The sequence below is a fragment of the Moschus berezovskii genome, chromosome 11 (genome assembly GCF_049115385.1).
Source record: "Moschus berezovskii isolate FMDL1 chromosome 11, NW_MosBer_1.0, whole genome shotgun sequence".
Lineage (NCBI taxonomy): Eukaryota > Metazoa > Chordata > Mammalia > Artiodactyla > Moschidae > Moschus > Moschus berezovskii.
This window is the reverse complement of record NC_142470.1, coordinates 87114638-87141614: the sequence shown is the minus strand read 5'-3', so window position 1 is coordinate 87141614 and position 26977 is coordinate 87114638. Positions and strand designations below refer to the sequence as shown.

The window sequence follows — 26977 nt, the reverse complement described above, 5'->3', positions numbered from 1 at the left end:
AGTTGATCTGGCAAAGATTTTGCTTTTGGTTAGTCCAAGTATATTTATATTTTAAAAGACAACTATGGGCATACTTTATATCTAATAACTAATAGACTTTATAAGCAGTTACCTATCTCCTTTTGTTTAGAATAGTTTTCTTTACCTTGGCACTGGCAATTTGAATGGGTGATTTTTTTTGGGTGTCCTGTGCATGTAGGACATGCATCCTTGGCTTCTAACCACTAGTTGCCAAGGATACTCTTTCCCCCTTCATATGTGACATCTCCAAATATTGCCAGGTGTCTCCTGGTGAGCAAAATTGCCCCAAGTTGAGAACCACAGATTTTAAAATAAGAACTATTTCTTCCATGAGGAAACTTCTTTTTTGTGCATATATTTGTTATAATTAATCAATCTCTCTGGACAAATAAAGTCTTACAACAGAAGTATCTTTTAACCTTTCATTTTTTGTGTGTTAACCTTTCAAATTACACATTTGAAACCCAAGAATGGAATGAGACAAAACTTATTAAAAGCAGAGTCTTATGAAGTAAATGAGTCTTTCTGGTTAAGTTAGCTTGTCTTTTCATTGTTGTAGAAAAAACAGGCAAGGATAGCCTCTTGATTAAAATCATTGAACATAAAAGGAAAATTAACTCCTTCAGGTCATTTTTGGTAACAGGTTGGAGGGAGGCAGCAATAACTTCATTTTCTACATAAGGAATAATTTTTTAAAACTTTGCTATTTTGAAATCTTCTGTTGAAAATATTAAAATTATTATATACTTTACCATTTTAAGCAATATTGTATTTGTAACATGTCAGGGTTATTATCCTAAATACTGCTGCGCATTGTTGGTAGTTATGGGATTGGGCTGAATTTCCAAAGCCACCCCTGAGTAGTTGCTTTTCCAAACAAACCCCTCCTATGGTGGCTTTTGCTGCCATTTCTTTCCTAAAACACTGAAATAGAGGTGAAAAAATCCAGTCCACTGATTCCAAGGCATCCTCTTCCCAGCTATCATTGGGGCGCTGTTTTCTGACTTGTTTACCAAGTGGCTGGTTAGAACTGATTTAGGAGAAGGGCTGGGTGGCTCAAGTTGGGCATGGATGGGGCAAAGAGGCCAAACTGTGGGGAAAAGTTCACATTTGGGCTGCTGTCCTGTGTATTTATGGAACATTGATTCTACTCTTTCCTAATGATTCACACACACAGCTTCAGTTCCCCAGAAGAACTCTTTTTCTGCTCTTTGGTGCAACAGATGATGAAAACAGAGATTTTAAAGCACCTTATGGATCAGTGATTGGCTGCAAGTCATATTTAAGACCAGTCTTTGATACACCTTTTGAGTGGTAACTTAGAAATGGCAAGAAAAAGTTTCTCCGTGTTAATGACCCATTGTGGTTAACTGTTCACACTCTCGCCGTTTTAGACATGGAAGAAGCCTGTCACTCTAGAAGGACTGAAACTATTGCGGTCATAAAAAACTGTATGCATTGTTTAAGGCACTCTGTACCGTGGCACTGAAATATTGACTGACACAGATTCACAATCAAGCTCTAATTTCTGAAAACAATACAGCTCACCTTGTACATATTAAGCAAATATCTCCCTGCATTTGGGGGAAAAATAAACCCTAGGAATTATGTTTAATTCTCGCATGATTTAGGAGGAAAGAGGCAGCCTCTGCCTAGGCTTGTTCAGGCATAATAATGGCAGTGTGACCATACTCTCCTGTCCCTGGGAACCCCCGGGAATACATTATTCATGTGGCAAGTGAGTGACACCCACAAGACACCCTCAGAGTGTGAAGCCCAAGCCCACCAGCTCTCAGTCCAGCAACTGAGACCACAACAGAGTGCTGTCCCCTCAGAGCCAGCCTGGGCTGCATCTGAAAGCCACGCCCTCAGTCCCAATTTGCTTACATTTGCTGTACTTTAATTTTACGAAGTTCTTTTGTTACTGACTAGGGTTCTTGGCCTCCTTAATCAGTAGAAGTTGACAAGAGGCCAAACTTGGGCAAGGCTTTTGGGGGCTCCTACCATTCTAAAGGAGATCAGTCCTGGGTGTTCATTGGAAGGACTGATGCTGAAGCTGAAGCTCCAATACTTTGGCCGCCTCATGCGAAGAGCTGACTCACTGGTAAAAGACTCTGATGCTGTGAGGGATTGGGGGCAGGAAGAGAAGGGAACGACAATGAGATGGCTGGATGGCATCACTGACTCGATGGACATGAGTTTGGGTGAACTCCGGGAGTTGGTGATGGACAGGGAGGCCTGGCGTGCTGTGAGTCATGGGATCAGAAAGAGTCGGACACGACTGAGCGACTGAACTGCAGCCAGAGGGAACAGAAACAAGTAGGTTCCCTTGCTCACTCCCTGAGGAGGGGTGAGCAAGTTCCTTAAATAGGGTGAGGGTAGGGGAGGATGCAGGGGTTAGGCCAGAGGGATGGCGTAGGTGGTCTGCCCACATTCTTGGCAGTGCTTTGTGGGTTTTTGCTCTTTTTGTATCTTGTTCATAAGTTGCCCCACTGGCCATTCATGCAGTTATCTTTAGTCCCTTACATATATATATATATTTGTTACTTTGTTGCTCCAGGAGATGTGTACCTAGGTGCAAGCACTACATCAAAGAGCCCCAGACCCCAGCCTAGCTCACTTTCACAAGGTCCCTCTCAGGGACACATTCACAGCATTGCCTAGAAATAGAAAAAATTTTCATGCCTACAGATCCACAGTCTGCGTGCTCTGATATAGTAAACTGCTCAGATAACAGAATGGGGAGGATAAAGACTAAAGTTCATTACTTGTCAGGGAGTTTGAGTTATAACATTCAGATATGGAACTCCAGAAGGAAGACCAAGCTAATGTTTTATCAACCTGACCACCTCTCTAAGTGCTGAACTGTTTTCATTTCCTGTAGAACTTCCCAGTTACATGTAGCGAGAACTTCATTTACTATTGTTCCCTAACTAGATTCCTGTAAGACGAATATTTGAGAAATCATTTACAGACTTCTCCATAAAATTAACATTAAAAGCTGACCATCTTATTAGTGCTTGGACTTGAATCACAAAGAAAGAATCCCATTTCATTTCTTATTTCAAAATTGTAATGATGAGCTTAAGAAATTTAGTTTGGGGTGAGGATTTTCTTATGAATGCCTTCAGTCAAGGTTTTTTTTTTTTTTTCCAATTTTATTTTTTTCAAGTTGAACAGACTAAATTTCTTTAAACAAACTTACTTATACTCCAGAGTCCTTTAAAAACTTAATAGCATTTATACATTGAAGGTATTTGATTTTCTTGTAACTAGCACTTCAAATGCAACAAGCATTTGAAGCAACAAGCATTTGACCCAACAAGTAAAACTTTCTACAGTTCATAACTTTTATAAATAAAATAAATGTACAGTGAATAAGTTCTCTGAAATATTTCAATATTTCTGCAGGTTTAGTAACATCATAAAATACATTTCAACTAAAATTCACATATCTAAAAACCTGTTAGGCATTTTTAGGCGTTTTAAGATGGAAATGAAGACCAATGTTACATCGTAATATGCCAATTACAAATAGTACTTCAAATAGCAAATACTACAGTTTGTCCCAAACTTTAAAAACTATTCATGAACTCAACACTGAACTATTGATGGCTATGAGAATTGTTTCCTAGCCTTTTTGAAAATTTCAACCCATTTACGTTTAAGGTAATTATTGATAAGTACGATCCCGTAGCCATTTTCTTTATTGCTTTGGGTTCAAGTTTATACACTCTTTCTGTGTATCCTGTCTATAGAAGATCCTTTAGCATTTGTTGGAGAGCTGGTTTGGTGATGCTGAATTCCCTCAGCTTTTGCTTGTCTGTAAAGCTTTTGATTTCTCCTTCATATTTGAATGAGATCCTTGCTGGGTATGGTAATCTGGGCTGTAGGGTATTTTCTTTCATCACTTTAAGTATGTCTTGCCACTCCCTTCTGGCCTGAAGAGTTTCTGTTGAAAGATCAGCTGTTATCCTTATGGGAATCCCCTTAAGTGTTATTTGCTGCTTTTCCCTTGCTGCTTTTAATATTTGTTCTTTGTGTATCTTTGTTAATTTGATTAATATGTGTCTTGGAGTATTTCGCCTTGGGTTTATCCTGTTGGGGACTCTCTGGGTTTCTTGGACTTGGGTGATTATTTCTTTCCCCATTTTAGGGAAGTTTTCAACTATTATCTCCTCAAGTATTCTCTCATGGTCTTTCTTTTTGTCTTCTTCTTCTGGGACTCCTATGATTCGAATGTTGGAGCGTTTAACATTGTCCCAGAGGTCTCTAATATTGTCCTCATTTCTTTTAATTCGTTTTTCTTTTTTCCTTTCTGTTTATTTCTACAATTCTATCTTCTAGTTCGCTTATCCTGTCTTCTGCCTCTGTTATTCTACTGTTTGTTCCCTCCAGAGTGTTTCTGATCTCATCTATTGCATTATTCATTGTATATTGACTCTTTTTTATTTCTTCTAAGTCCTTATTAAATCTTTCTTCCATCTTCTCAATCCTTTTCTCCAGGTTATTTATCTGTAACTCCATTTTGCTTTCAAGATTTTGAATCATTTTCACCATCAAAATTTGAAATTCTTTATCAGGTAAATTCCCTATATCTTCTTCTTTTGTTTGTGTTGGTGGGCAATTATCTTGTTCCTTTACTTGCTGGGTATTTCTCTGCCTCTTCATCTTGCTTATATTGCTTTGCTTGGGGTGGCCTTTCCCTCTTCTTGCAGTTTGTGGAGTTCTCTTTATTATGTAGTTTCTTCGCTGTGTGTGGGGTTGGACGGGTGACTTATCCGGGTTCCCTGGTTAGGGAAGCATGTGTCGGTGTTCTGGTGGGTGGAGCTGGATTTCTTCTCTCTCCTTTAGAAGACAATGGGCTGCTTTTCTGGGAGCCTAATGTCCTCTGCCAGTATTCAGAAGTTGTTTTGTGGACTTTACTCCGTGTTCAAATGTTCTTTTGATGAATTTGTGGGGGAGAAAGTGGTCTTGCCATCTTATCCCTCCGCCATCTTGTTCCTTCCTCCCCAGAACACTGGATTCTTATATTCCACTTGGTCGTGGAGTATCTCTTCCCAGCTGCTCCAGCAAGGCGCAGCCGCTGTACCTTACCTTGGACGAGGGGTATCTCCTCAAGGCCGCGCCTCCTGCTTTGAATGTAGATCAGCTGCTCTCGGCCCTCCGGTGCCCAAGCAGCCACCGCCTCCTGAACGTGGTACAGCTCCTCTCGGCCACCGCCCTAACCCTGGGCGCGGGGTAGCTCATCTCAGCCACGATTCTGCACGTGGTCGGTTGCGCCGGAGCCAGGCGTCTCCCGCGCCTGCGCCGCCCCTCAGTCAAGGTTTTCCAAACTTTTTCAGTCTGGCACATCTAGAGATCGATAGGATTTATGGTTTGTTTTTTTTTTTAATTGATAAAATTTAAAATGTTGTTTCAAATGTACAGCAAAGTGACTCAGTTATACATATATTGAATATACTTTTTCATTCTTTTTATTAAGATATTGAATATAGTTCCCTGCGCTGTACAGCAGGTCCTCGTTAACCTGTTTTATACACAGTAGTATGTACATATTAATCCCAAACTCTTCATTTCTTTCCCATCTCTCTACCTCCCACCCTGCTATACCCTTTGATAACCATAAGTTTTCTATGCCTGTGAGTCTTTCTGTTTTGTAAATAAATTTGTTTGAATCACTTATTTTTTCTTTAGATTATACATAAGTGATATCATATATGCCAGGGGCCGCCAACCTCCGGGACTTAATGCCTGATGATCTAAGGTGGGGTTGCTTGCTGCTGCTGCTAAGTTACTTCAGTTGTGTCCAACTCTGTGCGACCCCATAGATGGCAGCCCACCAGGCTCTCCCATCCCTGGGATTCTCCAGGCAAGAACACTGGAGTGGGTTGCCATTTCCTCCTCCAGTGCGTGAAAGTGAAAAGTGAAAATGAAGTCGCTCAGTCGTGTCTGACCCTCAGCGACCCCATGAACTGCAGCCTACCAGGCTCCTCTGTCCATGGGGTTTTCCAGGCAAGAGTACTGGAGAGGGGTGCCATTGCCTTCTCCGTGATATGCCTGAATCATCCCCAAACTATTCCCCCCTACTCGAGTCTGTGGAAAAATTGTCTTCCATCAAACTGGTCCTTAATGCCAAAAAGGCTGGGGACCACTGATATATGTGACCATTTGGACAGTTTAGGAGGCTTCCTGGAAACTTAAAATAATAGCTTGAAAAGTGAACATCCTTCACTGAGGTGCTTTTGTTGAGTTAGTGGGAATTCTATCTGTAGTGGGAAACCTGTTGTAACTCTCTACCTGAGGGCTACACATAGAAGAATACGTCTTCCACTCATTTTTTTTGGAATTCTTCTTGGACACTGAAAACTATCTAGCCAAGGTAAATATATTCATATTTTTTTCAAAATGCGAGTGCCGCATTAACCTAAGTGGTGACTGAAAATAAACACTTGCATAGAAGGTATTTTTATGGCTGTAAATTTGACACTAGCATGGCAACTTTCTCCATGAACCTGAACCATGCCAACTATGTTCTGAGAATACCATTAAAATTCCCCTTCAGGTAATGTGAAATGTGGCCCTTAGATCCCGGTACGTTCAAAAGACAGTGTAAGACTCATAAATGGAAAACCCAAAAGAGAATGAAAACACCCAGGTGGTTCTGCTTTTAAGAATAAGAGTGTTACTGATAAACCCAGTTCATATTTTAATAACAAGAACTCAACTTTTTTTAAGCTGAATTTTAATGAGTAAATATAAATCCCTCACAAATGAAGTTTACATAATGACCTATGGCTGAAAATGAAGTTTTAATTTTTCTTGCTCACATGATTTTTTCCCTTCTCTGTTCTGATTTCTCTCAGTTGAGCTTTTATGACAGAAAAAACAACTGGTATTTCTCCTCATGCCCCTTATCTCACTCTAATAAAAAGCAGGAAAAAAACCGAGATTAAAACAACTATTAAACATTCACTTTTGTGTTATCAGATGAATTTCATTCATTCCAGGGCAGTCAGAGAGGAAAAAAAAACAGGCAGGTTGGTTTTTAAGCTGTCTCACACTTACACTCTAAACTGTGCCAGGAGTGCCCACTTCTTGTTAGCAACACTCAGTCTGGAAAATGTCCCTAAAGGTGTGTGTGGCTGCGGCTGACTCGGCAGAGCCTGCCCTGGGCTCCTTCCCCAGGGCAGCCCCCACACGCTGCAGCTGGATGCAGCAGTGCAGCCATCAGTTCCCAGCTGAGCGAGCAGGCGAGGAGCGAGCACTCTCCGCGACAGGTCCTTACTGTGTGGTGACAAGTTTCACAATCATGCTGATGATCCGTGACCCTCGAGGACAGGTGCACAGATCTATGCTTGGGTTTTTTATCTTATCCTGGAGGAGCTGGTCAAGTTCACAACGAAGTTCCTTTACTAATTCAGCCACCTAAAATGAAAGTTGCAATGTAAGCAGTGCTTGGACACCAGGGGAGGAAAGGTGGTTAAAGGAAATTCTCCAGCTGTGATGACCATTGTTCTAGGCTCTGCTATTAATTCTATGGGGGGAGAACAAAACACTTTTTCCCCCCCTCTAAAAGCGCTGCTACAGTTTCTTGATGCAATTATAGGAACATACAGCTCTGTAGTGCACTAATTGGGAACCATTATAAAAAGGCTCCTCTGTCACATCTCACTTAAAGAAAAGATTAAATCCAGAAGTGGCTTTTATGCAGTGTTTTGCATGTTAAAACTTGGTCAACTTTTACAGTTAGCTCTGAGAGGAGAAGCAGGAAAATGGAGAATTAAAAATGACAGCCATTAAACCAAAAAATCTCTTTAACTTTGGAGTTTTTATGCTTTGGTTGGTGAGGAGGTGGGGTGGGAGATAGCACCACATTGCTTGTGCTGATGTAGTGCCACTGTGGACGTCCTGCCAACATCTGTCTGGCTCTTCCTCCACTGTGTGGCAGCCTTGGAGTTGACACTCTGATCTAATCAAACAGGCTCATGCCATGCATCAGAGTGAATGGTTCAGGGGATTCAGGCCTTAGAGGCCAAGACATTCTTCAGCGACAGGAACCGGTTTAGAAGAAGATGTGTGCTTTCAGGAAAGCAGCATTCTGTCTCCACTTTTGGGCCATATGTGCTGCATGGACATGAGGCAGGAGCTACAGCCATCCTATACCAGGGGCCAGCCAGGCTTTTGTTGTTAAGCAGTTGAATCAAACCAACACTGCCTGGCCCTCCTGACCTGTACTGTCCCATGTGGCTAATCTCATGACACATGAAATGTGCCTGGTCTTAACTGAGATGTACTGTGACTATAAAGACTTAGTATGAAAAAGAATATAAAAATCTCAATTTTTTATATTGATTACATGATATAATTAAACTTTTAAATATTTTATTCTATATAAAATACATTAAAATTAATTTCACCTATTTACTTTTTTAAAATGTGGCTACTAGAAAAATTCTCAGGTATGTGCCACGTATATTTTTCCTAGACAGTGCTGCTTTAGACTTTAAAGGGAATTTATTGGTTTATTTCACTGTTGTTTGGTGTTTCTGCCCCCTGCAATAGAAGATTAGAAGATTTCCAACAGATGCAAATGTTAAAATTTTTTCTTGAATATACTCTCCCTTAAATGTTTTCTAGAGACTCCATATACTGAATAATTTGATACCTGAGAATAAAAACATTTAGACCCATTATCTTTATTTTTTTTTTAACGGTGGCTGTGGAATCAGGGTAATTTTTACTTCTGCTCATCTATGTTTTCTTTGAATCTATATTTCTAGAACAGAAAGCTCCAATACGTCACTCACAGCTTCTGTCCTTTCACACAGCTGTCCTGGGCCCTCCCTCCCAGTGCACTTCTTCAGCTCTTACTACAGCTCCACCCTGGCCTTACTTCAGCCTCAGTCTTGCTCAGTGTCCCCTGCACACGCGTCATTCACTCTAACTCAGCTCCGTTGTCCTTGTTCCCTGAAGGAATGCCCTGTATTTCATATTATCGGAGCCCCTTGTCCCTTACCTGATGGGAAGCAGCTGCAAAGCGGATCCAACCATCATCCAAGGAAACAACAAACTCTCCCTTTTGGAGCTGCACGTTCACTTGGCCTCCTCCAAACAAGACCAGTGGGTACACAGACACCATGCTGCAGTCGCGGATGAACACGCGACTTGTTTTGATCTTCTCGTGGTACACCAGGTAGGGACTGTCAAAGTGTCTGACCTGGAACATGACAATGATGTCACTGGCGACATATGCAGAATCCCACCAGTCCCAGGGATTTACCTGTCACCTGTCCAGTGACTCCCCAGATGACCTTCAGCCTGTACCTTGCCCTGAGCGCCAGCCTTGTACTTGCAGCTGCCTACTGGATGTCTGCACCTGGACAGCTAACAAGTATCTTGGACTGATGTTCAAGGGACCTCTCCGTTTTCCCATGCTTTTCGGGTTCACTATCTCAGTAAGTGAGACTCCCACTCACCTAGTTGCTCAAGGCCCAAATTTAGAAGCATCCTTGATTGCTTTCTCTCTGTCACTCTATCATCACTAAGTCCTGATGGTTCTATTTTCAAAATACACAGTGAACTGACAGAGCCTCTCCACATCTGCAGCTACCACCTAGAACAAACCATCATCTCATACAGACACTGCAGTGGCTTCCTAGGTACGTGCCCCTTGGCATCCTCACAGTTTCTTTTCCATATGGTGGCCACAGTGATCTTTTAAAAACCAGTTAGGGCTCAAAACCCTCCAGAGCTTTCCCAAGGATAAAATCTTGGATCTTTACTGTGGACTACAAGGTCCCACACGACCTGATCCCTGCCTGCTTACCCCAACTCTCTGTCACCGCCGCCCTGGCCTTCCCCTCTTTTGCACCAGCTGCCTTCTCACATTTGCCGGAACACACCAAACGTGCTCTCGCCTCATGGTCTTTGCACTTACTTCCCCAGCTTGGAAGGTTTTCTCTTTAGATACCTGCATGACTTGCCCTTTACTTCATTTAGGACCTGTCCAGTTGTTTCTCCTCAGAGTTCTTCCCTGACCACGCTGTGTAAAACAGTCCCTCTTGGGACGGGGAGGGGTAAATTAGGACTATGAGATTAATAGATACCACTGTATATAAAAGATGAACAACAAGGATTTACTGTATAGCACAGGAAACTATAGTCAATATATGTAGTAACCTATAACAGAAATGAATCTGAAGCTATATACCTGATTTACAATACTGTGTTAATTTCAACTATAGTTAAAAAAAAAAAAACCTTCTCCTGTTACTCTCGATCTCTTACGGTTTTATTTTCTAACATCTGTCATTAACCTGAGATTGTTTCCTTATTTCTTGCCTGTCTTTCCCTCTAGAACGTAAGCTCCCTGAGGGCAGAGACCGTGTCTCCCTAACTCATCTGCTGTCCTCCATGGCCTACAACAGTGCCTGGCACAGAGGTGGTGGCAGGTACTAACTGGATAAATGGGTGACTTAGATTTACTGCAGAAATGTCGTGGTAAACCCAGGAGAGGAGTGGAGATAACTTGGGCCCCTGGTTGCTAAGTACACATCTAGTGGAGAGGGCAGATGATCTAGTCCTCAGACTCTTCTGAGCTTAAAGAGATGTTTTTCATGCTTTGTTGACGCTTCATTTAGTAGTTCCAGGGGTTGACCAGCCCTCACACTTCAAACTCTCTTCATTCCCTTTTCCTCCATCTCTCTATCGAGATGAAGCTTTGTTGAACATCTGCCTTCATGCTGGCAAGACACTGTGCTAGATATTGAGAATGTGGAAATGAATAAAATTCAATTCCCGTCTTCAGGAATTTCAAAAGTCTATGAATGAGACATACCATAAACCATAAAAGAATGTGATAAATGCAACGGTAGAAAAACGCATACTATACAGTGGTGGAACAGGAGTAAGGAGCAACCTGGAGAGGAGCACTGGGCTTGAAGGATAAGTAGGAGCCTGCTGGGGAATGAGAGTGCCACTCCAGGCATGGAGAACAGTGCGTCCTGTGTCATGGCACTGGGAGATACTGTCAGTAGTCTGGTGTTGCCTGGAGCATAATGAATGACAGAGGAGGGAGCTGGGGGGGGGGGACATGGTCTAAGCAGCAGCTAGATATGAAAGGTTACAGGAGAGTTTACAGTAGACTCCACATACAAAGAGACTCCACAGATGAAGAGCTTTAAACAACAGTATGACATGAACAAAGGTGTGTTTTGTAAAGGTGGGCTTCCCTGGTGACTCAGACGGTAAAGAATCTGCCTGCAGTGCAGGAGACCTGGGGTTCAAAAGACCCCTGGAGAAGGGAATGGCAGCCCACTCCAGCATTCTTGCCTGGAGAATTCCATGGACAGAGGAGCCTGGTGGGCTACGAGCCCGTGGTCTAAGAGGCTGCAAAGAGGTGGACATGGCTGAGTGACCAGCGACATGCTGAGAGGTGTGCCTTGTAAAGGAGACGCTGGAAGCAGGAGGATAAAGGGTCAGAGGGCAAGCACCGGAAGGAAGATTAGGACTTCAGGCAGGAGACAGATGTGTGGGGTCTGAACCGGGGAAACGGCAGCACGGACAAGAGCAGTGGGCAAATCTGAGAAATGTCAAAAGGTGGAATTGTTGGGACGTGGGGACCAATCAGATTAGCATCAGGAGAAAAGCAGCAGGGTTTATGTGACTGCAGGGTTCCAATTTGGTACCATTTCACCAAGAGAGGGAACAGAGAGGAGTGAATTCAGAGATGATGAGTTTGGTTTTTCAGCTTTTGAGTTTGAGGCAACAAGAAGGCACCCAGGTGGTGACTTCTAGCAAGAACTCAGAAAAGAAACCGAGGATGAGAGCGCTCTGGAGTTTGTGTCAACAGGTAGGTGGCAGTCAGAACTACGATGGTGTCCTCTGGTGGTTCAGGAAGATTATGTGCCCTGCAGTAGGAACATAAGGACAGGGACAGAACCATCATTTCAGAGCAAGGGAGGAGAATCTAGTAAAGGAGCTAGACAGGGATGATCAGAGAGACAGAAGTGATATTTCAGAAGCAAAAAACATTAAAGATAGTGTCAAGAGGTAGGGAGGTCAGCAGTGTCATATGCTACATGAGTCAAGAATGATGAGAAGCTGGAAATTTGTTCCCAAGATTTGACAACTTGCAAGTTATTCACGACTTCTGATGAATTTAGTGGAGCGATGGGAGCAGAAGCCGCCCAGCAAGAGGCTGAAGGAAGAGTGAGAGCTGAGAAGGCTGGATTGGAGTATAAGTCAAGGCCTCTTAAGGCACAGATGGAGGCATAGGATTACATCACGACCTCTTAAGTCACTTCTGCAAAGAAACAATTTTGTATCTGAAAGCAGGTTTAATAGTTCAATTTCTAGCACATCTGTGCTTATTCAACCTTCCCCAAGTTAGCACCTAAGGACAGCAAGTGATAGAACACGGTTTGGGTGAATTAAGGGACTGTTTCTCACCCCAGGACCTGCCACATGTAAAAACAGCTGACTCTTGAACAAAAAGGCTTTGAACCATGTGGGTTCACTTAGATTCAGATCTTTTCGGTAGCTAATACTACAGTACTACCCAATCTGTGTTGGCTGAATCTGTGGATGTGGAACCTGACTGTAAGTTTACCCAGCCATCCTGACCTGATAGTTCACCGATGAAGGGTGAATGTGTACGTATCCATCGTTCTTGGTGACAAACTTCAACTCATCTGATTTTGGCTGCATTCTGACAGCTCCGGTACTGGTCTTCTGAAATTTCCCCTCTGGGTTTTTCACCTAAACAATACATAGTTATAAGAAAAAAATATATATGTATTTCCATTGTAGGGTATATCCCAACACAAAACCAATCTTGTTTGAATGCCTTTGCTGTGTCTTCCCTCTCAGTTCCTTTTGAAAGCAGAATAAGCATGCTTGCTTGCTTTTTTTTAACCATGAAGCAGTATGGATGCAGTGGTCCTGGGTGACTCTACTACACACCAGCCACGTCGGGGAGGAACCACGCTGATGTTTCAGGTGTGCACTGAGCATCGGGGAAAGAGATCCTGCTGGCAGCTCTGGCCAGGAATCCACTGACACTTCCAAGACCAGTCCAATACTTCCAAATGAATTTCTCAAAACAGTAAAAAAACCAAAACACTTGGAGAAGGAAATGGCAACCCACTCCAGTGTTCTTGCCTGGAGAATCCCAGGGACGGGGGAGCCTGGTGGGCTTCCGTCTGTGGGGTCACACAGAGTCGGACACGACTGAAGTGACTTAGCAGCAGCAGCAGCAGCATGAATGAATAGATTGTTTCACTTGAAACAACTAAAAAGCTTATGTGCACACACATACCCCCATATTTACTGTAGAAAGTAACAGTACTGTGTAACACAGGGAACAATATTCAATATCTTCTAATAACCTATAATGGAAAATAGTCTGAAAAAATATATATAACTGAATCACTGTTCTATACCTAAACCTAACACAATACTGTTAATCAACTATACTTCAATAAAAAATATACATATACTAGGAAAAATCTCTTGTAATCTCATGATTAAGAAATAACAATATTTGAGAAACACTTTAGTTTTCTATTAGATATTCATAATATGGAAATGGAGACAAACAAATGATATAAAATACATACCACAACTAATATAGGATCATTTTCTATATTTTTCTAAAACATAATTCTAAATTAGCACCTCACTGCAATGACACGTAATAATTTAACCAATAAATTCCCTATTATTGGAGTTTTAGATCATCCATTCTAGTGCTGTTTATAATTGCAAACATTCTCCTAGCTGTATCTTTACAGAAATATGCAATTATTTTCTAATAATAAATCCTTAGAAACAAAACTGCTATCTAGAAAGGGTGTATCAATTTATACTCTTACCAAGAGTAGAAACGTTCATTAAAAAAAACTGTCAAATCACAATCACCCAAAGCCCACAGTTTCCGTTAGGGTTCACTTTTGTTGTATATGCCAAGGGTTTGGGCAAGTGTGATATGTATCTATAATTAGGGTGTCATGCACAGTACTTTCACTGCCCTGAAAAATCTTCTGTATTCTGCTTATTTATCCCATCCACCCCTGATTTTTTAATTGTCTTCATTGCTTTTACTTTAAAAAAATCATTTGGAGAAGTTGCAAATGGTTTCAAAAGCATGCAAGCACTAAGCAGAACTAAGCCATAAATTAACCAACAGATGTCAACTGAGTATATAACAAAAAGTTAATGAGAAGTGCTCTGACAAATTCACACTCTAAGTTTGACAGGGATGAGATGATCAAACCTCAAGTAAAAGTCCAACAGTCCATTCAGGTATGGTTTCCAGAAGAGATCAAAGATGGCCCATGGCAAAGCACTGACTTGATTTTGTTCTTACCTAATTTTAGTCCAGAGTAGAGGGCATAATGGGAGTTGTAGGAGAATCAAATTTCGACCTAATCCTGGGTTAGTTATGCACAGACTGGCTGACTGACATTTATGCCCATTTTGATTTCTGGAATGTCATGACAGAAGGATTAAAAAGGCACCTTATTCAATATAATGAATGTGTTCTTGAAGATTCTACATCTAAACACACTTGGGGAATTGAAGGATTGGAAATATAAACTAAGTTTAAAAGGCTGTGTGTGTATGTATCTTTACATGATTAACGTGAGTGTCTTAACTTACCTCTCTTGGCTACAAATCAAACAAACAAGAAATGGGAGGACCAGGAAAACATTCTGTTACCTGCACTACATTTGGATACAGAGCAGCACACAGCATTGCTGATATCAGCTTGGGGTTCTCAGCATTTGAGTTTGCCTGTGAGAGAAACACAACGTTAATCTCATAAATAATGTGCCTATTTCCATCTGTGCCTTGGAATTTATATTTCTTTTGACTTCTATCTTAAAAGCATCTGAAAAATTATTTCTAGGAAAGCAATCTACTAGACTACATTCACACAGGACCCATTCCAAGAAACCCACAATTACTTTCAAGATGTCTGCAAAGCAGTTATAAAGCCAGTGTTCCTAAGGACCAGTGGAGAGAGAGATTCTGGTTTGTGAGATGCTCACAATTTCCAGAAAGTATGACATCAAGTTCATCTTGACTTGTTCTTCCTATAGTTAAATATAAAACTATCCTTGGTTTGAAAAAGGCTGGTCTGATTAAGAAGACATTATTGGAAAGTCTGTTCTGTCTCTGATGGACTCACCAAAAATCAATGTAAATAAAAATAGCAAAAGCAACAAGAAACAGAAAAACCCTTGTTTTTATGAGTGTTAGTTGACATTTGTGGAAAGAAGGAAATCAAGAATGCCACTAACCTATTGCTCCTAGGGCTTAAGTGAAGAAGGCCTACAGGTATTCCTCAGGGAATAGACTAAGTATATGATCATTAAAGAGAAATAACAGCTAACTGCATACACTTTACCTCTTCTCCTGTGGCATCCAATATACCATCTCCTCCTCCTTGGGCCCTTTTCTCAATTTCTCTTGCTCGGAGTCCCTCCTTAACAAAGCCTATGTCTGATAACAATTCAGTGAACTGTCGTTTCAGGCTTGCCATTTCCTGAAACAAGTGGAGAAAGTCTTTAAGCAGAGACACTGACACATCAAAGGCAAGAATGACTACAAAACTGAATTACTTCACTGGACAGTGGACTCATGGATTTACCAGACAAGTATGAAGAATATCTTGTCTGTTCATTCCCAGAAGGGCAGTTTTCACTTATACAAACCAGCAGACAGAGTAAAACTGTTACACAGAAATTCACAATTGTCAGAAAACCCGAAGATCATTTAATTGTAAATGATGTTTAAAAAAAAATTAACTGGATTTTGCACAGGTCTGATTTTTTCCTGGCAATGCTGAGGACAGCCAGAAATGTAGTTTACTGTGTTTGGAACCCTAACTCAAGGTGCTGTGACCCTGTTCATTTTTCCTACTTCCTTTCTACTGGGGTCCTTAGAGTGCCTTCTCTGAGCTTAAAGTGGCTGGTGTTCTCTCTCAATGGATGCAGAATACCCACCTCAGAAACGTTCCCTTTCTCTTACCCACTGGACTTGCTGGCTCACATTTTCCCCTGGGAACAGGAATACTATTATGTGGTTTAGATTCACACACTCTTTCTGTAGCTGAGCACAAGTGTGAGAATGAAAAGCACAAACCTGTTTTTGGCTTCTGTTCAAATACTGGCTGTCTATCAGACAGCAGAGAAGCAGATGACACCAATCAAAGGAATGGAAAGCTAAGCAATGGTACTCTGTCTCTGATGACAATTTATGTGTTTTCTTGGACTGTCTCAAGTACAGATGGATAACATGGCAAAAATACAACTGGGATTCAAATATCCCAGAGTTCTATTTCATGACAAGCTTTTATTGATATCTTATTAAAACTAATTCTACACTCTAAGCCGGAATTTAGTGAAAAGAGGTAATGGATGAACCTCACAGATCACTGAAAAATCTAAATACAGCCTAAGGAAAAAGATTAAATTTAGTGTGTATATATATATATAATTTAAAAGATATTTTTTACACTTAAAAGTCTTAAGGACTCAAGGAAATATTTATTATTGTACTTCACATATAAAATACCTTTAGACCAGTGGTTCTCGACCCTTGCAGTATATGATAATGACTTGTTGAATTCACAACAAGGAGAATAAACAGATGCTCAGGCCCTACCCCTAGAGATCCAGATGTAACTGGCCTGGGGTGGAATTTGGGCATTTTGCATTTTTTTAAAGCTTCCTCAGGTGAATCTAACGTGTGGCCATGATTGAAAATCATTGCTTTTGTTATACTTAAAGCTTGAACCTCTGTCTTCTCCAAATGTCTCTTTGTAGTATACCTAAAGGCAGAGAAGGAGGAAGGCGAATACTGGGATGGTTTTGAGGTCTCTTACTTCACTGTCAATGAACAAACTCATGCATTCAATGAATTTTACTGGGCATCAACTATGTTCTAAGTACTCTTCTAGGCACTGGGGATATAGAACTTAAGCAAACATAAAATCTCTGCTCTGACAGTCCTTATGGGGTAGAGAGGTAACTAGTTGTCAGGTATGAACATTAGTTTTGTGTTCTATTCCAAAACATCATCTAATATGGAAAGAAAGTCCTTCCACCTCCCTAGCCTCAAAATTTGGGTGAAATGGAGGCTCTATAAATATATACACTGTTATTATTCTGGATTTTCATGCTACTATGGAAAGGGGCCTAAAATATTGTCACAACAGAAGACAGAGCCCTGTCTATTATTACACAGAAGATAATAAACCTTTCTCGTGTACTCGTTATTGACAGAGTAGCTTCTGATGGACTGTGAATTAATAAAGAAAATCTGGTTCACTATTTGTTCTTTGGTTTTAGGGAGAAGTTAAGGGGCTTGGGGATGGTCACAGATCCCTTTGAGACTTGATGAAAGCTATGTTCTTTCTCCAGAATAGTGCACATATGTATAAGGGCGTGACTGTGCAAACAATTTCAGGGGGTTATGGATCCAGGTTAAGGATGTTTGGTATAATCACTGAAAAAAGTGCCTTCTAGTAAGCAGTAATCTTCAGAATAGCTACATTCCCGTAGCCTCCACATAAGTTAAACACAGATTCACTGAGAAGAAGAAAAACAGGTGAATTGAAAGGTTCAGCACAGAAGGCCTGATGTCATAGTTCAGGAGTCTGTTTTACACAGTTGGTGAAGCCACGCATATTCCAAAAATAATATTTTCAATGTCAAGGTAGGACAAGCAAGATAAAGTTGCAGCACCCTCTGGTGCACTACTACAGTAAATGAATAAAAACAAATTTCCACAGAAACAACTCACCTGAAGAACTCTTCCTGACAAGAAGTTTTGTCTGCAGTAATTATAACTTGCACGCATACCTTCTTTCATACTTAGTTGCCATCCCTAAATTTTGGAGAAAATCAAAATGTTATTCTGTCTTTAGTGCCAACTCTGGTAATAAACCTCAGCTATTACCTTATATACTTACCTTATATGCTCGCAGAAGGGCCAGATAATCACTGTTTGCAAATGCAAATTCTAGCTTTTTCTGGTTAGCTTCCTCTTTTCTATCCCAGGGAGATACCTAAAGGAAGAAAGCCAGGTTTGAAGGACACATTATATCCAAGGTTTCAAGTGGCACTTTGCTACTGCTGAAGTCAGGTACTTGGGAAGTGTGTTGTGTGGGTCAGAGTACAAAGTGGGTGACTGGTTAAAAGTAATTATGGTGGTTAAGTGCCAAGCCAACAGTCCTAATTGTGTGAATCCGTCTGCCCACTCAAAATAACCTCTCTTGGGTATTTTACTTCCTAGTGGCAAGATGTCAAAGAGCCACTCATTCTAAAAGCTACATCTAAAATCCAAGATTCTGTTAACTCTGTGATATCTTCATTTTACAGACTCTTTTTCATCTTTTATACTTAAGTCTCCCCTATTTCTATACCCATAATTCATGCTTTTTCCTCTTAAAAATACAGGTTCTCCTTTTCCCTAGAAATTAGTGACATTAGCTGGGAACTTAATTTTCACTGCCTTCTTTCACTGTAATATACACATGTATCAATACAAGGTACACGTGTATCAATACAATACACACGTATCAGTATTAAAGATACCAGCACGTTACACTGAGGCCCTAGTATCACATTGACAGTCAATCTAAACCAACTACGGTGCTTCTTTCTAAATCTGTATATCTGCACACTGTTAAAACTAACACAATAATATTAAAATTTTATTTATTTCTACTTGAAAATAAAATTTATTCCCTTTTAGGAAGGCTAGTGGGGAAAGGATTACATCTGGGAATTAATATTATGCTTACAGAACCCAGCAAAGGACAGGTATTCAGTTTTGGCTAAGGGTGACACCAGTATTTCTAATGAACAATTTCTATATTCCAGTAAAAGAAAACAGCCAATGAGAGGTTATTTAGATTATGTGAGAATAGGCAGTAGAGGTCTTGCTCCCATCAATACTGACTGTATGTTGCTGAGTAAGCTACATCACCTAGTCTGGTCCTTGGTTTTGTTATTGTTGTTAAATGAAGGGGCTGAACTAAGATCTTTTTGTAGATCTGTGAGTTTACAATTCTATGACGTATAACATTAAAACTGAAGAAAATTATTACATCTATCTATTCCCCTATCTATTCCCCTATCTATCTGAGATAAGCCCTGGTGAAAATAAAGGCAGAGTGACACTCTACCCAATAACAGCTGAATATTCATTCTCAAGTCTACATGGAATACTTTCCAGGATAGAGCATATGCTTAGCCATAAAACAAAAATTGCAATAGTTTTAAAGGACTAAAATAATACAAAGTATATTCTCTGACCACAACAGAATGAAATGAGAAGTCAATAACAGGAAAAAATTGGGAAACTCATAGATGCATGGACATTAAACAACACATGCCTAAATAACCAATGAGTCATAGAAGAACTGAAAAGGGAAATTAGAAAATACCTGAAATGAATGAAAATGAAGACACAACATACCAAAACTTATGGGATGCAGCTAAAGCTGTCCGTAGAAGAAAATTTATAGCTGTATATGTCTATATTAAAAAAGAAGAAAGATCTCAAATCAATAACCTAACCTTTCACTTTAAGACACTGGGAAATGAACTAAAGCTGAAACAAATAGAAGAAAATAAATCACAGAAATTTATAAAATAGAGAACAGGAAACAGTAGGGAAAAATCAATGAAATCAAAAGCCAGTTCTCTGAAAAGATCAACAAAATTAACAAACCTTTAGGCAAGCTGATCAAGAAAAAAGATTGAAGGCTCAAATTACTAGACTCAGAAATGAAGAGGGACATTACTACCAAGCTCTCAGAAATAAAAAGAACTATAAAATACTATGAATGTTTGTATGTTAATAAGTTAGGTAATTTAGCTGAAATAGACATATTCCTAGAAAAATGCAAATGACTCAAAAAGAAACATAATCTGAATATATCTATAACAAGTGAAGAGGTGAATTATTAAAAAAAAAGAACCACAAAGAAAAGCCCAAATGAATTCACCACTGAATTATACCAAGCATTTAAAGAATTAATTCCTCACAAAATCTTCAACAACAACAAAAAAAGTTGGCAAGAACACTTCCCAAATTATGTGGCCAGTATTACTCCGATACCAAAGCCAGATAAAGACATCACAAGGAAGGAATACTACAGACCAGCATCTCTCATAAATATGATATAAAAATCCTCAAAACACTAACAAAAAGAACAAAGTTGGAGGACTCACACTTCCTGATTTCAAAACTTACTACAAAATTATCTGAGTTTTATATTTTGAATCAAGATAGTGTGAAACTGACACAAGTAAACATATAATTCAATGGAATAGAACTGAGAATCCAGAAATAAAACCATATATTTATGGTTAATTGATTTTTTATAAGATGCAAAGACCATCCAATGGGGAAAGAATAGCCTTTTCAACAAATGGTGATGGGACAACTGGATAGTCACATGCAGAAGAATGAAGTTGGACTCTTACTTCACATTATATACAAAAACTAACTCAAGATGGAGTGAAAACCATAATGTAAGAGCTAAAATTATAAAACTTTTAGGAAAAAATATACACACAAATTTTCATTACTTTGGATTTGGCAATGAATTCTTAACCATTACAGCAATAGTTTGAGCAACAAAAAACTAAATAAACTGGAATTCATAAAAATAAAAACTTGTATTTCAAAGAACAGATCAAGAAAGTGAAAAAGGCAAACCACAGTACAGGAGAAAACATTTGCACATCACTAATCTGTTAAGGAACTTATATCCAGAATGTATAAAGAATGGTTAGAACTCAATAATAAAAGGACAAATAACCCAATTAAAAAATGGGCAAACTATCTGAATAGACATTTCTTATCAGATATACAAATGGACAAGAAGAAAATGAAAAGATGTTTAATATCATTAGCCATTAGAGAAATACAGATCAAAGACCACAAATTCACAGCATGTAGAATAGTTAAAAGAAAGCAGTGAGATAACAGTGTTAGTAAGGATGTGGAGAAATTACAATCCTGATAAAATGCTGGTGAAGTGTAAAATGCAGCTACTCTAGAAGAGTCTGGAAGTTCCTCAGAAAGTTAAATAAACAGCTAGTATCTGACCAAATGATTTCACTCCTAGGTCTTATACCTAAGACAAATGAAAACATATGTTCACATAAAAACACATACATGGAAGTTTATAGCCAAAGGTGGAAACAATCCCAAATGTCCTTCAAGTACTGCATGGAAAAACAAAATGTGGTACGCCCATACAAAGCAATATTACTTGGCCATAAAAGGAATGAAGTACTGATGCATGCTATAACCTAGATGAATCTCAAATCCATTATGCTAAGTGAAGAAGTTGATCACAAAACACTATATATTTATTACATTGTTTCATTAATATGAGATGTCCAGAAGAGGCAAATCTATGAACAGAGAAAGCCAGCTGGTGGTTGCCTAGGGATGGAGGAGATGGGGAGATTGGAGGGAAATAGGAGAGTGATAAATAAAGTTTTTTATGAAGTGACAAAAATATTTTAAAATTGACTAGGGTGATGACTGCACAATATTAAAAACTACAGTGCATTTTAAATGGTTGAATTATATGTCAATAAAGCTGATAAAAATGTAGCCCAATGTATTTATTGTTTTTTAAAACCATGCAGGGACACTTTTTTTTTTTTTTATTTTACTTTTACTATAATGGACAAGTAAAGGAGATACAGAAAAAGCATATTTAGATGATTTAAATAAGCTGGATCTCTAGTTCTTAATCTGTTTGGGGCATGGATTTCTTTGAAGATCTGATAAAAGTTTTAGACATTGTGCCTTGAAAGAGTCACATATAATACACTCAGAAGAAAAATTTTAAGGGGCTCACATAACCCTGAAGCACCCCGATGGTTCCCTTAGACACTTATGGACTCCAGCTGAGATGAATGCTGTTTACTTACAAAAGGAGACTTAAAAGCTAAACTGGCAGCAATGGTGAGAGCAGGATCCAAACAGCGGAAGATAGACCCAAACAGCATTAGTTTGCCGATTCTCACATCTACAGGCAAAGAGGCCAAGTGATACCCTAGAGGGGTCAGTGTTTCGTCTGGAGTTAATGCTCCCAAGTCTCGTAATCGTATTTTGGAGGCACGGAGAGAATCAGTGTGCGGGGGTTCAATGAGCCGAGAGAACACAGACTGGAGATTGTGAGTGCTAAACATCTCTAAAATTTTAATTCTGAAAGAAGAAAACAAAACAATTGTCAATTTTATTTCTGGTGGGATGACACAGAGAAGTAAGCTTCTGCCATGAATGAATAATAATTTATAATTTCCCAAATATATACTTTTATAAACCAAACAATGTCAGTTTAAATACATTAAAAAAAAAAACCCTCTTATGTCTTGTACTTCTCCTAGCAATAAATTGCAGAAACACTTTCAGATTCTGAAATTTACTGAGATTCAGAATATATTTCTCTCTATAAACTTCCAAAATACTTCTCTCTGTAACAGTGGATTCAAATCACAAAATAACATTGAAATGATCCACCTACTCTCTTTCTCACATCTGAAATTGCACAGCAATTGTTTATGAAATTAATGTGCATTGTGTCCTGCCTGTGGCAGCTCTTGAAAAGCTGTTTTTAATTATGAATTTAGGTAATTTTCAAAGGAAAAATTTAATATGTAAAAAGTTTATTTCACTTACAATTCCTTTACAATTTTACTAATGTAATAGAGGGTATTACAATATACCAACTGAATAACAGAAGAGCATAATATCTTTGTACAAGGAACTTTTTTCCCTTTGGGGTAACATTTTATGGGCATTCTCCCTTAAAATAATGACTCGGTCAAAGGGCATGGATAGCTTTAGAGTTCTTATATAACGCTATGTAAATTTTCAGAAAGGCTGAACCAAAGGTTTTCCAGCTTCAGTAACATCGAGTTTAATCATTCATTCACTACACTCTATTTTATGATATTTGTTCTTGTTTGTTCACCAGGTAAGACTTAGCAGCAGCAGCAAGTTGCATTTGTTCACTTTGCTCTAATTGACAATGAGGGTGCAGATTTTCCCCTGTGATGATTTAATATTGGTGCTGCCCTAGCAGAAATTTCTTGGTAAGTTAGATTACTTTCTTGACTTATAAGTGTCATTCTTAGCTCTATTTTAAGGCCATCCTCTGCAATGGAAGAGATCTTGATGTGAAGCAATATGGTAAAGGCAACACTGAAGAGCTCTTTGCAAATGAGTTCATCCAAGTGCACGTTTAGCAAAACATCTTGTATGAAAAAAAAGAAAACATGGAATGTAGGGTGAGAAACACTGGGACCTTTCGGAAGCAGGACACGAGGAACAACGTGTACCTCAGACAGAGCTGTTCCAATGGCACTCTTTGTATTTCTGGTAGCTGCTGCTTTAGAAGTTGGTAACTGAAGTGATGGCTGGTGAATAAATGGAAGCAGACCCCAGATGCTACACGACCTGCTCGACCTTTTCTTTGCAGGGCATTGGCTTGAGAGACAAAAGTATCCTCTAAACTTTCCATCCCTTTGCTGGCATCATATCTATAAAGTAAAGGAAAAGGTAAAAAGGAGTTACTTTATAAAAATGTGGCCAAGATTTTATTTGGCATGGACAGATCAGATGAATCGCTCTACTTCTGCTGAAGGACAGTGTCCCGTGTGTTCTGGGATAGTTGAGTGCTAAGTGTTAATTTAAACGGCTTCTTTAGTATGTACCACATTCAGTTTTTTTATTCAACTTTAAAAAAAATTATTTTTCATTTATTTTTGACAAATAAAAATTATATATATTTAAGGGGTACAATGGGACATTTTGTTATATGCACACTTCGTGAAATGATTACCAATCTTCTGGTAAAAAACATATCCATCACCTCCCGTACCAATTCTTTTTCATTCAAGTACAAGTAAAGCATATTAATGAAAAAAGAAAAATAATTATTTCTAAGGTAAAATTTTAAACTTTCACCTCTGTTTGGGGGGGAATGTAAGATTCATGGCCCTAGCTATAGAAACACTCGTATATCTACAGAGTTTGCATAAAGATTTTTTCAAACAGTAATCTACATAGCTTAATGGCATTAGCCTTTAACAGCTGTGTTGCTCCAATTGAGGCATCTTTAGCCCCTCTTTTACATCACCAAAAGAGGATACCTCTTTTCTTTCATTTTCCCAGAATCGATGACATAGACAACATCATCGATGGTTACGGATGTCTCAGCAATGTTGGTGGAAATTATAATCTTAGTTACACCGATAGGAGGTTTTACAAACACAGCCTGCTGCTCTTCACTGGATAAAGATGAATGCAGTGGGTGAATAACACATCTAAAAAAATAAAAACAAAAACATTTTGAGTGTTCTAGCACAAAACACTGAAATCAGTTATAATGGGTGGATTTCTATTTAAGCAATATGACTCCCAAAATGAGCAGCTTCTCCACAACCTGTCCTCAAGATCCAAGTCTTTGACGTGAAAAGGCTTTTCCTGACCCTTACAAAGTACTTACTGAGTTCTATGAACTAAAAACCTGGCATCAACTTGGGAAAAACTGGAGAGTAATTCAATAGTAAATAATTAATAAGAATAAATAGTTGATATCAAGTAACCCAAGCCCAGCGCACACTAACCAAACAAGAATTTGTTTTTCCCCTATGCTTAATTCCAGAGAGAGACAGAGACAGTGATGCATGCTAAGAAACTTCATTCTTCTAAGTCAAGTAGTTGTCTCCTTACATATGAAGATATACTCAGTGTTTTCTGCTACTGGAAGAGGAACCACTGAAAATCATTTTTTCTCAGAATGGGGTAGCATTTCTTTGTTGTTATTAACACTGGCTTCTTTAATCCCTGGTATTTGGCAACTGAAATAGCAGTTGACCATTCAACAATCCAGGGACTGGGGACAGCCAATCCTCTGTGCAGTCAAAAACCCATGTATAATTTACAATCAGTCCTTTGTTACGCGGTTCCTCTGTATATGTGGTTCTGCATCCATGGATTTAACTAACTTCAGACCATGCAGTGCTATAATATTTACCACTGACAAAAAATCCATGTATAGGTGGACCCGTGCAGTTGAAACCCATATTGTTCCAGGGTTAACTATACATGCAATTTTGTTGAGATACTACGCTAAGTGAAGAGAAACATTTTTATATAATGGAATAGAGATACGAGTTGACTTCCTGGAACAAACTGCTTTGTCTATTCCCAGCTGGCATAAACAAACATGTTCTTGAGGAGTGACACCAGGGTCTAAAGAGGGTGATGACAGTCAAGGAGATCTTTCTGGTAATTCATTTTCACATATAACTGCAACAGATGATTAAGAATATAAAAAGCAATTACTTACCGATTACTACGTCTATTGTTGAAAAGAGAATTAGACTGGAGCTGTTCATATAGCATTTTGATTTCTGCTAGTCCCGGTAAAAATACAAGTATAGCACCTGGGTATATAAAAAGAGTTGGACCATAAAAAAGGCTGAGCTCTGAAGAATTGATATTTTTGAATTGTAGTGCTGGAAAAGACTCTCGAGAGTCCTTTGGACTGTAAGGAGATCAAACCAGTCAATCCTAAAGGAAATCAACCCTGAACATTCACTGGAAGGACTGATGCTAAAACTGAAACGCCAATAATTTGGCCACCTGATGAGAAGAGCCAACTCATTGGAAAAGAACCTGATGTTGGGAAATATTGAAGGCAAAAGGAGAAGGGGACAATAGAGGATGAGATGGTTAGATAGCATCACAGACTCAATGGACATGAACTTGAGCAAACTCCAGAAGATAGTGAAGGACAGGGAAGCCTGGCTTGCTGCAGTCCATGGGGTTGCAAAGAGCCAGACATGACTTAGTGACTGAACAACAATGTATAAAAAGAATCAATCTGATAGATGCAAAAAAAAAAACTATTCCAGATTATAATTTTAAATGAAAAATGTAATAATCTGAGACTTTTTCACCATCAACTTTCTCTTCTTTGTAAAGTGAAAGTCACTTAGTCATGTCCGACTCTTGTGACCCCATGGACTGTAGCCCGCCAAGCTCCTCTGTCCATGGAATTTTCCAGGCAAGAATAATGGAGTGGGTTGCCATTTCCTACTCCATGTCTTTGTAAAGTCCCCAGGGAATTAAGTGGGAAACAAACTTTTAAAATATATGTTCTGACTTAATAACTAAAAAATGAATGAGATATTGTATCTTTCTAAAACAGAAAAATATGATATGTAGAAAAATATAATGCCTTACATTACATAAGAATCATTAGCAAAGCTCATTAAACATACTTCTTAAATGCACTGGCTCTGACATTCTCTTGCTATAGAAAGAGTTATCCTTCTAATCTTACAAGACAGGAAGACTCTTCTCTACATTACTAAGTAAAATCCATAAACATTTCACTGGAAATGAGAAAAAGGAGCTATAACTGGCCAACCAATCTGGTAATCTAAATTCAGATATGTGTTGAAGAGGCCATACAGAAACTAACCATGCCATAATAATGGCTTATGGGTTTTAAAATTTTACATTAAAGATAATAAACAGTGATAACTGATTAAAGTGTATTTCTGTGTTAAGAGCAGTCACTCAGCAATAGACACCTCTTGTGCTTCACTCAGAGAGGAAACTGACACTCTTCAACTACTCCTCCTTTAATCTCACAAATACTTATTGGGTACCTTTGTCAGCTCTGCGCTAGGTACAATGGAGGTAAAACAAAGATGTGCCCACAAGGAACTCATGACCAATTATTTATCACACTTATTCTCCCCACAAAATAAATAAGGAAACTATTTTTGTAAATTATTACAAAAATTGAACTCTGATGTGAGGACAAAAGACATCTTTCAGTGTTCATTCTAATACTTCATAGTTTACAAAGAATGTTCATATGGATTATCTC

The 26977-nt window shown here is 39.1% G+C and overlaps 1 protein-coding gene across 3 annotated transcripts in view; it reads right to left on the bottom strand.

The window, feature by feature from the left end:
- Positions 1-3209: 3209 nt before the first annotated feature.
- DHX57 (DExH-box helicase 57) overlaps positions 3210-26977 on the bottom strand; it is a 63414-nt gene continuing 39646 nt past the window's right edge. For all 3 annotated transcript variants that reach the window (XM_055399324.2, XM_055399322.2, XM_055399325.2), the window contains exons 14-24: positions 25424-25520; positions 24222-24395; positions 23409-23609; positions 21996-22272; positions 18005-18100; positions 17836-17919; positions 15437-15574; positions 14746-14820; positions 12649-12783; positions 9041-9241; positions 3210-7449 (exon numbers count right to left, since the gene is read on the bottom strand). In XM_055399324.2, the coding sequence (XP_055255299.1) occupies positions 7306-7449; positions 9041-9241; positions 12649-12783; positions 14746-14820; positions 15437-15574; positions 17836-17919; positions 18005-18100; positions 21996-22272; positions 23409-23609; positions 24222-24395; positions 25424-25520 (1622 nt within the window). In that variant the 3' untranslated portion in view covers positions 3210-7305. The remainder of the gene's footprint in view (positions 7450-9040; positions 9242-12648; positions 12784-14745; positions 14821-15436; positions 15575-17835; positions 17920-18004; positions 18101-21995; positions 22273-23408; positions 23610-24221; positions 24396-25423; positions 25521-26977) is intronic.